Source organism: Mobula birostris, chromosome 11 (assembly GCF_030028105.1).
Source record: "Mobula birostris isolate sMobBir1 chromosome 11, sMobBir1.hap1, whole genome shotgun sequence".
In the NCBI taxonomy this organism is placed as follows: Eukaryota; Metazoa; Chordata; class Chondrichthyes; order Myliobatiformes; family Myliobatidae; genus Mobula; species Mobula birostris.
The window spans coordinates 13,935,925-13,951,074 of NC_092380.1; the positions used below are offsets into that span (position 1 = coordinate 13,935,925).

Sequence of the window (15,150 nt, forward strand, 5' to 3'; positions counted from 1 at the left end):
GGAAAGTGGATGAAGGGAAGGCAGTGGATATTGTCTACGTGGACTTCAGTAAGGCCTTTGACAAGGTCCCGCATGGGAGGTTAGTTAGGAAAATTCAGTCGCTAGGTATACATGGAGAGGTGGTAAATTGGATTAGACATTGGCTCAATGGAAGAAGCAAAGAGTGGTAGTAGAGAATTGCTTCTCCGAGTGGAGGCCTGTGACTAGTGGTGTGCCACAGGGATCAGTGCTGGGTCCGTTGTTATTTGTCATCTATATCAATGATCTGGATGATAATGTGGTAAATTGGATCAGCAAATTTGCTGATGATACAAAGATTGGAGGTGTAGTAGACAGTGAGGAAGGTTTTCAGAGCCTGCAGAGGGATTTGGACCAGCTGGAAAAATGGGCTGAAAAATGGCAGATGGAGTTTAATACAGACAAGTGTGAGGTATTGCACATTGGAAGGACAAACCAAGGTAGAACATACAGGGTTAATGGTAAGGCACTGAGGAGTGCAGTGGAACAGAGGGATCTGGGAATACAGATACAAAATTCCCTAAAAGTGGCGTCACAGGTAGATAGGGTTGTAAAGAGAGCTTTTGGTACATTGGCCTTTATTAATCAAAGTATTGAGTATAAGAGCTGGAATGTTATGATGAGGTCGTATAAGGCATTGGTGAGGCCAAATCTGGAGTATTGTGTTCAGTTTTGGTCACCAAATTACAGGAAGGATATAAATAAGGTTGAAAGAGTGCAGAGAAGGTTTACAAGGATGTTGCCGGGACTTGAGAAACTCAGTTACAGAGAAAGGTTGAATAGGTTAGGACTTTATTCCCTGGAGCGTAGAAGAATGAGGGGAGATTTGATAGAGGTATATAAGATTATGATGATAATGCAAGCAGGCTTTTTCCACTGAGGCAAGGGGAGAAAAAAACCAGAGGACATGGGTTAAGGGTGAGGGGGGAAAAGTTTAAAGGGAACATTGCAGGGGGGGGGCTTCTTCACACAGAGTGGTGGGAGTATGGAATGAGCTGCCAGACGAGGTGGTAAATGCGGGTTCTTTTTTAACATTTAAGAATAAATTGGACAGATACATGGATGGGAGATGTATGGAAGGATATGGTCTGTGTGCAGGTCAGTGGGACTAGGCAGAAAATGGTTCGGCACAGCCTAGAAGGGCCAAAAGGCCTGTTTCTGTGCTGTAGTTTCTATGGTTTCTAAGGGTCATGGTGTATGATCGTTCAGACTTGTCAGAGGTGAATAGCAGCATTTCCCAGGGTAGATTTTAGAAGCCATGGCTTTCTTTTTGCTTTAGTTTAGTGAACTTCCCACTATTCAGGACATTTACAAAACACAAGTGTGTAAAAAGGGCCTGAAGGATCATTGGGGATCCGAGTCACCCCAACCACAAACTGTTCCCAGCTGCTACCATCCGGGAAACGGTACCGCAGCATAAAAGCCAGGACCAACTGGCTCTGAGACACCTTCTTCCACCAGGCCATCAGACTGACTAATTCATGCTGAAGCAAGTGCCTGTTGTACATACTATTTTTTATAAATTACTATAAATTATTATAGATTTATGGAGATGGAACGTAAAGATTTTTACTCGTATATGAAAGATGTAAGAAATAAAGTCAATTCAAATTTGTGGTAGGAGTTACAATTCCTAATTTTATGGATGACAGAACACTTAGCAATGCTGTGAATTGGGAGGAAAATTGTTCTTGGGGCAAGGGACTACCGTAAGTTGCTGGAACCTGCAGTGTCATTTTGTAGCTGTAGTGGAGACAGATTCCATTGGGACCTTCAGGAAGGAATTGGATAACTATATGAAGAAGTAAGATTTGTAAGCCTATGGGAAAAGGACTATGGGATGGAGCTCATGAGTCACTTTGGTAGTTGGCAGAGGTGCCATTGGCTGAAAAGCCTCCTTTAATACTTAATGCTTTTGAACTCTATGGCTCTATTGCCATAATTTTCCTTTTCTGTTCAGTGCATGGGCTGTTGAACACTGTGACCTCCATGTAGTTGATGGCATTTTCCATTTCAGCTGTTGCAAATTAGTCTGGGAAATTCATATTTAAACTTCGTCCATTGCAATTTTCTCTTTTTGTCTAAGCAGTTGCCATTTTTAAGCAGTCATGGACAGCCATAGATTATAGTGTTCTATATTTTGAAGATTGTTGCCATTTCTTAGTTGTAGCCCATGCATCCTTGCTGATGTGTGAAGTGTCTGTGTTTTCTCCTCCTTTCTGCCAAGTCTTGTTCTAGTGGTCAAGCTCAAAGCTCTTCTCTCTTTGCAGCGGTCCCTTATGCAAAAGATTCACTTTTGTGCATTCAGAATCAGAATCAGGTTTGATATTACTGACTTATGTTGTGAAGTTTGTTCTTTTGTACCAGCAATACAGTGTAAGACATAAAAATCATTGTAAGTTACAAAGAATAAGTAAATAAATAGTGCGAAAGAGAAATGGCAAGGTAGCATTCATGGACTGTTCAGATGGGAAGGAGCTGTTCCTGGAATGTTGAGTATGAATCTTTAGGGTCCTATACCTCTCCTTAATGGTAGTAATGAGATGAGCGTATGATCTGGATAATAAGGGTCCCTGATGGATGCCACCTTTTTGAAGCACCACAGTTTGAAGAAGCCCTCGATGGTGGGGATGTTTGTGCCCTTGGTGGAGCCTCCACAGCCGCTTTCAATCCTGCACATTGGAGTCTTTAGTGATGTACCAAATCTCCTCAAACTCCTAATGAAGTGTAGCATGGCTTCTTTGTGATTACATCAATGCACAGGGTAGCTGAGATGTTAACACCCAGGAACTTGAAGCTGTCTACCACGACCCTTCAATGAGGTTTGCTGTGTGTTCTTCCGACTTTGCCTCCCAAGTCCGCAATCATTTCCTTGCTGACGTTGAGTGCAAGGTTGTTGTTGCAACACACCCAGTTGGTCTACCTCTCTCCTGTACACTGCCTCGTTGCCATCTGAGATTCCGCCAACAACAATAGTGTCATTGGTATATTTGTAGATGGCATTTGAGCTATGCCTAGCTACACAATCGTGTGTAGATGGAGTAGAGCAGTGGGCTAAGCATGTTTCCTTGTGATGCACTTGTGTTGAGGATGAGGAGATGTTATTTACAATCTGCACTGACTGTGGTCTCCTGAAGAGGAAGTTAAAGATCCATTTGCACAGTATCCAGAGCAGTTCATGGTACTGCAGATGGGATCTAGCTCGGACTTTCAATAGCCGTAGCATTACTTTAAGTTTAAACCTCTATATGTAAAGGCCAACATTCCATTAGTCTATTTATTTTCTGTCTGTGATATATTAATAATTTATGTACATAAGTTCTCAATTCCCTCTGGGTCACTACTGCTTCTGGCTTTTCAACATTTCACGGTCCTGTGTTCTTTCCTATTTGGTCCAAAGTGGATGACCTCATATTGCCTAAGATGAAAACCATTTGGCACAATTTTACCCAGTTGCTCAATCTATTAATATCTCTGCAATTTAATGCTTCTGTCCACGCAGCATACAATATGGCCAGATTTTGTGTCATCTGCAAACATGGATCTCTGTCTCTCTCTGACTTCTTTGTCCCCTCTGTCTCTCTTATGCTTCATTGGCCCTCAAAACTAAGCAGTTCTAGGGTCTTTGGTCAGTCCATCTTTGATTCTGGAGCCTTAAACTCAGTGAAACTCAGCTTCCTTCCTTTCTTCCTTCCTACCCTTCAGCATAATGCGGCAGTTCTCAAATTAAGGGAACTTTGAAAAAATACTTATTAGGCCCACCACCTGTAGGTCTCTTGTATTCGACTTTTAAAACCCTTGAGGACAGAAACTATCTAATCCTAGAGATTTATCGCAATTTAGTGCCATAATTTTCTAATTTATTGACTTGCTTCCATCCATTTTGACAAGTCTCCCTTTGATCAGGATGCTGTGCCCGATATCCTCTTCCCCACTGTAAAATTGATCACTCCAGTGCTGACTATGTTAAAGAAAAAAGAAAATAATTGGACTTGTATAGTGTTACTTGTGTCATCAGAATGCCCCCGACTGCATGGCAGTCAGTTAATTGCTTTCCGAGCTGTTATGCAGATGATTGTGACAACCACTTTGTTCTTGGCAACGTTCCACATACATAATCAGATGAATGACCATTTAATTTGTTTTGGTTGAAGGAAGAAAGTTGGCCATGATTCCATCCAACTCCCCTACTTCTTTGAATAGTACTATTTGATCTTTGCATTCATCGAACAGGCATAGAGGGCCCCAGTTTAATCTCTCTCTCTGAAAAGCAACCTCCTGCAGTTGCACAATCAGCAGGGAGAGGGAAAACAGGCTGAAAATTGTGAGTACACAGAGAAGGTGGGGAAAATAAGAAGTACGGGACATAAAGCTAACGAAAGAGGCTTTGAGGCTTTAAAAAAAATTGTAAGCAGTTCGACACAAAGGCAGGGAGCACCACTTTGGCAGAATGTTCTGATCAAGGTATTACAGATGTGCTTTGGTCTGGAATATTTGAGAAATAAGTACCTTCACAGTAGAAATGTTCCCTCTTTGTGGGATACAAGCATGAAAGCAAACTGGCCTGTCACTATTTCTGTGTAAATATGCCCTTGAAATGCTGCTTGTTCATTTTGAATGGAATATTAGCATAAAAGCAAGCAGGCCCTTCTGTTGTATAGATATACCCCTGAGTTCTGAAGTGATGTGTTTGTACAGCAGCAGTGGTGATGGAAAGAACAAAGTTCTGCTAGGAGCGGAAATCCTTGGAATGAAGTAATGGAAAATTTCACTCCTCTTTGTTGAAGAGGTAATGTGTTTTTTAATCAAAGTTTCAAAAGTGCTGCCCAGCCAACTTGCAGAATGTCGGGAAACTCTTATTACTTAGTTTGATCTTTGTTAACATACATCATTTTACTTTCAGGGAAGCAAGATCAGCAGATAGTTTACTACAAGGCCTGTGCTACTCAGAAATATCTTAGTCTGGCTTTGATTCTTTTTCTCCACCCTATTAGTACTTAAGGCACGCAATCAATACCATACACTGGTAGCACAGGTGAGATTGAGAATTCACCACATAGAGAATCACCAGCAAAAATCTGCTTACTTTCACCATCCATCTACTTGTCCAGCGATGGAGAGTCCAATCCAGAATATGGAAACATAAAACCAAGCCTGACGATCATTCCTGATATCCTTAACAATGCTGCATTGTGTGAGGCGGAGATGTTAACGATCTCCTCTGCCTCTCCGATGATTTCTTACCATGGATCAGCAGGAAATAAGCTGATCCAGTCATAGTGAGGATTCAAGCTCTAAAATGAGCACAAAAATCCTCATCATCTCTCTAACATTATATTGAGGGACTACAACACTGTCAGAAATAGCATCTTTTAGATGACGTCCTGATCCAAGGCCCTGCTTGCTGTCTTGTGGATGCCAGACATCCCACGGCACTACCTGGAAGACGAGCGAAGGAAATTATCCATGGTATTCACATTGGCATTTGTCCTACGACGTGCAGAATCTTGCAGTGTATAAACTGGCTGCGTGGTTCCTTCATTAGATGGATTAGTATTTATCTTGTAAAGAAATTTGGGATGTCCTGAAGTGACTGTGAAATGTCCTACATTAATACGTCTCCTTTTAACATGAAAGATCTTTTAACATTACCTAGAGGCATTTCTGAAAGATTCATTCTTTAAGCTCAAAGTACATTTATTATCAAAGTACATATATGTCACCACAGATTCATTTTGCAGGCATACTCAATAAATCCATAATAGAATCAGTGAAAGACTGCACCAACTTGGGCATTCAACCAGTATGCAAAAGACAACAAACAGTGCAAATACAAAAAGAAAGAATAATATGACCAAAATGTGACCATTTTGATCACATTACTCAATATGAGTGTGGGCAAGTGGCCAAGTGGTTAAGGCATTGGACTAGCGACCTGAAGGTGGTGAGTTCGAGCCCCACCCGAGGCAACGTGTTGTGTCCTTGACCAAGGCACTTAATCACACATTGCTCTGCAACGACACTGGTGCCAAGCTGTATGGGTCCCAATGCCCTTCCCTAGGACAACATTGGTGTCGTGGAGAGGGGAGACTTGTAGCATGGGCAACTGCCTGTCTTCCATACAACCTTGCCCAGGCCTGCGCCCTGGAGATTGAAGACTTTCCAGGTGCAGATCCATGGTCTCAACAAGACTAACGGATGCCTTCTAACTCAATATGATCAAAAAAAAATTGATAATTTATCAGGCCTGATGAAGGGTCTTGGCCTGAAACATCACTGTTTATTCTTTTCCATAGATGCTGCCTGACCTGCTGAGTTCCTCCAGCATTTTGTGTGTGTGTTGCTGGTGGTAATTTATTTCACTTGTTTATGGAACTTTGACATATGGAAATGGATTCCCTTGTTTACTGGTCTGTATAACACTAATCATATTTCAATGGCATTTCATTGACTGCGATTTACTTCAGAATATCCTAAAAGCAAGAGATATGTCACCCAAAAGCTGTTTTTTTTCTGTTCATTTGGCATTTCTGCTCTTGCATGATTGTACAGCTTGCACGCACTCAGCCTGAAGCAAAACCCGGCACCAGTTGTCCAATCAGGCAGGTGAGAGACTGGAAAAGACAGTAAATCTGCCAACTGTCACTCTGCACCCAACGCCCAGTGACTGTTAACTCTCAATACAACAAAGCAACTGTTGGGGGAAGGGTAAGACACTGGAATCAGGAAGGTGACAAGTTTGTAGAGAATGAAATAAAACTGAGTTCAAGTGGTGGTTAACATTGGGGTTTTTAAGAGCCCATAAATTGAGGTTGGCTTAAAAACATAAGGCCCTAAAGAGTTGTAGGTTTGGGCTCCTGAGAAAAGAGCTGGTGCATTGTATCCAAATTTAATGTGTAGATTTGTATTCTCTTAAATTCCTGCTGTTGGAATGTGCTCCTTGAATGGTCTTGGCAGTAAAATCAAAATGAATATTTACTTGAGGGAAGGGGAAGGGAAGAGGATTACTGAGAAAAGGTAGCAAAAGCAGTTGTAATATATTTGTTTAAGATGATTGCCTCTGGTTTTAAACATTTTATTTTCCAGTTATGAACAAACATGAACCATTCAATGAACCTGGAAAGCGTTCATTCGCAATTATTAGCACATTATTTCAGGCTGTACAAAATAAGCCCTAATACTGGTTATTTTTGCTTAAACTCCCAATATTGACCATGCTTAGAGAAGTACTTCATTCACTGAAGAGTGCTTTGAGACATCTTCGAGTTATTAAAAACATCATTTAAGATTTCTTTTAATTGAATTGAATAAGCGTGAAACGATGGCCTTCTATAGTGAGGCATTTTATTAAAGAGCATTGTAGAAGTGTACCTTGGACTTCAAGATGAATGAAAGAAAATATAAAGGAGGTTTTGTTTAAAGCTCATGTTGACTAAATGAAGGAGTGTAATCGAATGAAAACACATATTTTCCAGTTTTTTTTAAAGAGTTGAGTTTTAAAAATATATATAGAATCTTAGAACCAACCTTAAGAGTGTTTTCAAAGCAGCAGAGACAGGAAATCTCTAAGCACACAAAGATGGGAAACACTCAACAGGACAGTCAGCTGTTGTGGAGTCCGATTAATTACCTCTATTTGAAATACAAACGTTTGTATCACAAAATAAAATTTTAATGTGTTGTTTGCTTCATAGATTCAGGCTGAGCTGCCAAAAAGTTTTACACCATTCCTTTTAATATGCTTGTTACTTTTGCTAGTAATGACCTTTTCACCAAGCAGCTTAAATGCATTAGTATTAGCAGCTTAGCAATATTTATTGCTTTGTTGTTCATCTTGTAATTTCCCAAGTTGCTTTGTTGAAATTTCCATTAGTGATTTCAGGTCGTCTGGCCAAATTTTAGGAGCCTTTTCACATTAGGAGCTGAAATAGTTCCTAATGTGAAATAAAAGCTGTAAAGATGCAGTCTGTCCCTAACTATTGTGTTGGGACAACTTAATCCATAATCCCTAAAAGCGTAAAAGTCCAGAAGAGCAAAATAGCTGTAACTGCCAAGGCTGAGTGATGGTTTCGCTGTCAGAGTGACCTTGTGATTAAAAATTAAGGATTAGCTTTATTTGTCACAAGTACATTGAAACCTGCAGTAAAATGTATAATTTGCTTCAAATTAAATCAGCAAGGCCTTCTAGGCAGCCCTCAGGTGTTGCCACACCTCCAGTGCCAACATAGCATGCCCGCAACTTAATAACCTTAACCTGTACACCTTTGGAATGTGGGAGGAAACCAGAGCACCCAGAGGAAGCCCACGCAGTCTTGGGGAGAATGTACAAACTTGCAGACAGCAGCAGGAATTAAGCCCAATCTTACAACTAGTGCTGTAAAGCAATGATGAGGAACATGAAGCTTCCCAGCCCCCGCTTTATCCTTGTTCAAGTTTGATTTTTTGGAATTGGGTATCCGTTCTGCTGCCCTGTAATGCACTTAGCAAAATGCTCTGTGAAGGTAGAATAGCAATGAAGCAACAATTGAGCACAACACAGCAATGGCAGAAGGCAAACTTTGTTTCTGTTCATCATCCTATTATAGAATTGCCCAGGCTTCCCCCAAGGCACCTGTGCACTGTGGTGTGATGGCACCTCGTCAACTATCACTGGATATGGCATTTAATATCTACTCCCAGCCTTTTATGATTTGGCGCTTGGCATTTTCCAACACCAATCATTCATTTTATCTTCCTATTTGTAGTAGGAGTTGCTATAAATTGGAAATTTATCTACTTTTTTTTTCAGCCTTTATCACTTATTACTCAGTTATTGGTTTTCAGGGTGGTTCTAAATCCATCTATGAAAGCAGACTGCTTTAAATGAGACAGGTTCAGCAAATTAAACGCAGTAGCAATATTAGGTCCAACGCATTCTTCCACCCACTACTCCTACCCTTTCCCCAATCCTAAATCCTTAAATAAAATTCAATCTTGGAATTAATTTCTTGACTGCTTCTGGGAAATTTGACGCCTGGCTAACTGTGGAAATAGAGTGAGTGATTAAAAGTTCGGTCAAAGAGGTAGGTTTTTTTTGGTGGATCTTAGAGGAGCTCCTGCTCCTATTTCTTATGGGCAGAAGGTAAAAAATTGGATGAAGTTATTCTAATCTCATTGCTCGGCCTTTGTTTCAGACAACTGGGACTGAAACCATCCTCATGAAACCATCCTTTCCCTGCACCGCCCCTTCCCACCACTTCTCCAAATCTTCAACTAGTTGACCAGTTTCTCATCATCTAGCCTCAATAAAGTAAACTTGGGCAAAACCTCTCACCTGTCTGATATTATTGTACTATCCAGTGTTACTCAACGAGCAGCAATTCTGGTCTTTGAACAAACGCTTAGTCTCCTCCCCAAATTATCGTCAATAATACAGAAATTCCAAACTTCTACTGTCTACTGTGTCTGATGTCATGATGGAAGTTCATTCACTGATTTTCTGTACACAGGAGTTGCTTGAGCTGCTCAGTATTATTGGTGTCTGAAGCTTTTTACTTTTCCTTCAGTTTAATTGTTCATAAAACTTAACCGTCACTTATGAATGTTTTTGAAATATCCTACCTCTGTTTCATTGCTTTTTCTTTTAGGTGATGGTAAATGTGTGATCTGTGACTCATATGTCAGACCATGCACGCTGGTGCGTATCTGTGATGAATGTAATTATGGGTCCTACCAGGGACGATGTGTGATCTGTGGTGGCCCAGGAGTTTCTGATGCCTATTACTGCAAAGAATGCACAATCCAGGAAAAGGATGTAAGTTTGCAGAGAATTTTCACCTGAAATTAATGAAACTTGTTAAGAGCATTGTGATCTAGTTCTTCAGTAGCAAGTAGAATCTACTGAGGTGTGCAGACAAAAATGTTGTTTTCATATAGTACCAATCCAAAATGAACTTAATTTTAGGAGCTAATTGAATGAACAGTCCAGTTGTGCATTCTAATGGACACAGAATTTGAAATGTATTCTTACCTCTAGCATTTTGTATGTGTTACTCGTCTTTTGAAAGTATAATTTTCCCTCTTCATAAGGGAATTGGTATATACTAAGGTGGGCCAGCTGGCAGTGTAGTGACAATGGCACTGGACTCCAAGGTGGATGGTCCCAACCTGGACAGCAGCATATCTGCGCAGAAGAAAGGCCTGGCAATCTACTTCCATATCTTGCCATGAGAACCCTATTGACAACTACTCTATCCATAGGGTCACAATGAGTCAACAGCGCTCAACAACAACATATACAAAGGTGCAGTTACAGTAATGTGCAAAGGTCTTAGGCACTCTAGATTTTTAGTGGTTTCAGATAGCACTGAGCCCTGATCTCAACTGTCCGGGATTACTTGGATAAGCAAAAGCAGGCGAGATACCCAAAGTCTGCAACAGGACCATGGCAAGTTCTCCAAGATGCCTGGAACAAATTACCAACCATTTATCTTATAAAACTCCTTGACAGTGTACCTAAGAGAATTGATGCTGTTTTAAAGGCCAAAGGAAATCACACGGAATATTGATTTCATTCAGTTTTTGTGCTGTTTACTGCGCTTTATAGTTTTTTTTTGGTATTTAGAAACTTTTCATTATTTTAGAAAGCATCTTTGCTTTACATAATTTGTTTACATGTGCCTAAGACTTTTGCATGGTACTGTATATGGGCACTAACCAGCCCAGTGTCATTTACCCACCAAGCAATGCAACGTGGCCAGAGGATATCGGTAGCTTGTACCCATCCCTCTTTTCCATTTTAGATGGTTCAGAACCCACTAATTAGAAATTAAGAGAAACAACTTGGGGCGACACAGTAGTGTAACGGTTAGCACAATGCTTTACAGTGCAGGCGACCCAGGCTCAATTCGTGCCGCTACCCGTACGTTCTCTCTGTGACCACTATGGGTGCTCCAGTGCCTCCCACAGTCCAAAGACATACCAGTTGGTAGTTTTATTGGTCATTAGATATTGTGTCATGATTAGGCTCAGATTAAATTGGGGTTTCTGGGTAGCGGGGCTCCAAGGGCTGGAAGGGCCTGTTCTGCATTGTATAGATAAATAATCTTTAAAAATATAGACTCCAGGTGTTGGAATTGGGAGCAAATAATGATCTACTGGAAAGACTCAGTGGGTCGAGCAGCATCTGGGACTGGAGGTGTGTGGGGGGGTGGGATCAAATTTCAACAATTCACTTTATGTCAGGACCCCAGTGCAGGCTTTCAACCCAAACACTGACAGTCCCTTACACCCCCCCCCCTCCCCACTCCCTCACACACAGCTGGTGCTCAGCCTACAAAGTTCCTCCAGCTGATTATTTGTTGAATGAGAAATTAAGAGAGCTATCTAATCATCCTGTTTTAAAATATCTAATAAGATCAGCACTCAGTTCCGAGTATCCTCACCCTAGCTTCACTGAAGGGACAAAGTTGAGGATATTTGGAACTGGTGCTGATCTCATAAGATATTCTAAAACACGGTGATTAGATAGAATTCTTAATTTCTATCTAACTGTTCGATCTTTGCAGCACAGACTGGTGATTAGATCTCCATATTGGGGCCCCATTTACATACTGACAGTGACTTGCTCAGTTTTATCCTCTTCTTTTTGTCTCCTAGAGAGATGGATGTCCAAAAATTGTTAATCTTGGCAGCTCAAAAACTGATCTGTTCTATGAAAGGAAAAAGTACGGCTTTAAGAAGAGGTGATCCCGGAATGACTGGAAGAAATCTTTCACGTTTGTAGCTTCTGTACCTTGGGAAACATGAATATTTGGTCGAATTTTTACTGTTTGTAAATAAATGATTAATATACTTAATTTGCGGTCAGTGTTTTCTGTCTCACTTGCCAGACACATGAACCTGATTCAATGTTACAGGTCTCCAAGGTATAAATTGGTCAGTCTGCGGAGCAGAGCAGTGTGTACACAGAAGTGGACTTTTTTTTTAAACTTAACTGGGATATTTTCTCTCTCCATCAATGTGAATTAACGTAATTGGGAGAAATGTACATAATTCACAACCACCGACATTAAGTTGGGGTTTCACTTTAAGAGGCTGGTCTGATGTGATGATGTTACTATATAAAGATTTTTTGCGCATTTTTGTGTTTAGATTTTGGAGTCAACGAAATGTGTTACTGGTTTCATTAAGCATAATATGCCTCACATCAGTTTATTTGCGTAAACCTACGTTGGTGACCCCAGTGCTGTAGGACATTTCCAGAGTCATTCAACATGTCGGCTAATGCAGTCGCTTTGAAACTGCTGGAGTTTTGGGAGCAAAATGCTGTTGCTTGGTTTGTACAAGGTGAGGGCCATTTGCTCAGCGAGAAATCACCACCTACTGAGTGGTAGTGTCACTCAGCAATGGTAGTCTGCTTGAACACCTGCCTGAAAGCGATAAATACCAATTGCTGAAAATTTGCTTTGCCTTTTACAGACTTTTGGACTGTTAGAGTCTGAGCGCACCAAACAGTTGATCTCTTTACCCGGTCTTGGTGTTGCTAGGCCTTCAGAGCTAATGGACCACGTGCTGTCTCTTCTGGGAAATCACCATCTTTGTTTTATTTTTAAAAGAACTCTTCGTGCATTAAAAGCTTGATCAAGTTTGCATAGCCTTCGCTAATGCACCTGTGCTGGACTATCAGGAGATTGCTAAAATGGCTGATGGTCTACATTCAGCTAGGCAGCGGTGCATAATTTCTCCTCCTTTCTCCACCTCAATAAGTCCGTTCAGCAAGGCCCCCAACATAAGGACACCCACAGCTGCAAATCAGACTACGCTGGGCCCGTGTTTTAACCATGCTCGCTTTGGTATGAACACTAGGAAGTGCCGACCGCCTTGCGGCTTTGACAGTGCCAGCACATTGGGACATCAGAGGTCTGTGAACACTGTGGGTTCCAGCTGCCAGGGCCGCCCATTGTTTATTACAGCTACCCTTTCAGGGTGACATTTCCTGAGTGACACAAGTACTCAAGTGAGTGTGCTGCCAATGGAAACAAGATTCAGCCTTGCTGGACACGACGGGTGATGCTGCTTGAGAGGGTGACATTACACATGGAATTTTGTCTTGGCTGAAGTGGCTAGAACTCTGCTTGTTGAAGGTGTCGTCTGTGCCCAAGGATTCGATCTTAAGAACTGTCGGCTGTGGGTGTCAAGGTCAGGGTTGTTACCCTGCTCACCCCCCCCAGAAAGTTCCTCACAACGACGCTGTCAAGCACATGCACCACCACATGTGAGTTTACTCAGCTGCTGGGTGAATTCCCAAACCTCACCAAGCCCACATTCTCCACTACAATCACAAAACATGGGGTTGAGCGCCACATTCCCACAACTGGCCCACCGGTCCATGCCCATGTGCGTAGACTGGACCCAGCAAAGCTGGCAACTGAGAAGGCTGAGTTTGCCATCATGGAAAGACTCAGCATTGTATGCCAGTCGAATAGCCCCTTGGCTCCACTGTTCCATATGGTCCCTAGGTCCGATGGTGGTTGCTGCCCATATGATTACTGATGCCTTAACAAGGCCACCACCTCTGATCATTGCCTGGTCCCTCACATACAAGACTTTTCAGCACTAGCCAAAAAGTTAATTTTTTCTAAAGTCGATCTAATTAGGGGCTACCATGTGTGCTTGGAGGATATTCCCAAAACAGCTGTGATAACCCCGTTTGGCCCTTTTGAGTTTTTGTGCATGTCATCCTTGGATTGAAAAAGGTAGCACTGACTTTCTAACAGCTGATGGATTCTGTACTAAAAAGACTTAGATTTTATTTTTGTTTACCCGGATAACATACTTGTCGCCAGTGCGTCCAAATCCAAACACATCTCAGACTTCTCGAGCACTTAAGCCAACACGGGTTGATTATTAACTCTAAGTGCCAGTTTGATTATCAACCATTGACTTTCTCGGCCATCGCATCTCTGCAGAAGATATGAAACCCCTCTCAGCAAAATTAGCTGCTATTATGGATTTCCACCGCCCCTCACTACAAAAAAAAACTACAGGAATTTTTGGATGTGGTAAATTTCTATTAAAGCTTCATTCTGCAAGCTGCTCAACTTATGCTCCCACTGTAGAGTGCACTTAAAGGCAATGCCTCTAATGAAGTGCTTGACCGATCAGTGGATATGACCAAGGCATTCGGTGATACTAAACAAGCTCTTTCTAACAGGACCCTACTGGCGCTCCCACTCCCCAACACATCCGTAGCCATTACTACTGATGCCTCAGACTGTGCTGTGGGTTCTGTGCACAAACAGTTGGTCAGAGGCGCGTGGCAGCCCCTCGCCGCCTTCAGCTGGCTGCTCTGTACCCCCCAAAAAGGAAGTACAGCACGTTTGATTGTGAGCTTCTCCATCCCTATCTGGCTGTCCGCCACTTTCATTTTCTTCTAGAGTGGCCATTTTGCAACGTTTGTTGGACACAGACCTCTCGTGCACGCAATAGCCAAATTATCAGAACTTTGGTCTTCATAGCAGCACCGCCACCTGGCCTACATAACCTAGTTCACAACGGATATACAATATATCAAAGGGAAAAATAATCTGTGGCCGATTACCTCTCACAGCCAGCCATGGAGGCCATACATGCAGGGATTGACTATGCAGGCAACCAAGCTACTGACCCAGAAGTCCAGGCTTGCCAAACCGTAGTTACGGGCCTGCGGTGGGCTGACATTAAGTTCAGGGAAGCTGGGGTTTCTCTCCTATATGATGTCTCAACCAGTCGCTCTCACCTCATCATGTCCACAACCTGGAAACGGTCTGTTTTCAACTCCGTACGTGGCCTCTCGCATCTGGGCTGAAAGGCCTCACAAAAACAGGTTGCCCTAAAATTCATTTGGCACGGCCTCCAAAAGGGCATGTGTGATTGAACTGCAGCCTATGTGGAGTGCCAGCAGGTAAAAAATTAACCATCATGTTCAGGCACAGTTGGCACCTTGTGAGGTCCTTGAGCAACAATTTGACTGTGTCAATGTTCCCCACCCCCAGCAGTTTCACACACTTTACCATGGTGTACAATACTACCAGGTGGCCAGAGGTTGTCCTTTTAGCATCTGTGATGGCCGCAGATGTGACTCAGGCGTTCATCAGCACCTGGGTTGCTCGG

The 15,150-nt window shown here is 42.2% G+C and overlaps 1 protein-coding gene across 1 annotated transcript in view; it reads left to right on the plus strand.

Moving 5' to 3' along the window:
* The window catches only part of phf5a (PHD finger protein 5A), a 38,650-nt gene extending 26,795 nt beyond the window's left edge, over positions 1–11,855 (plus strand). Inside the window, exons 3-4 of the mRNA XM_072271712.1 lie at positions 9,645–9,811; positions 11,656–11,855. Coding sequence (XP_072127813.1) covers positions 9,645–9,811; positions 11,656–11,745 — 257 coding nt within the window. The 3' untranslated portion in view covers positions 11,746–11,855. The remainder of the gene's footprint in view (positions 1–9,644; positions 9,812–11,655) is intronic.
* Positions 11,856–15,150: the final 3,295 nt, after the last annotated feature.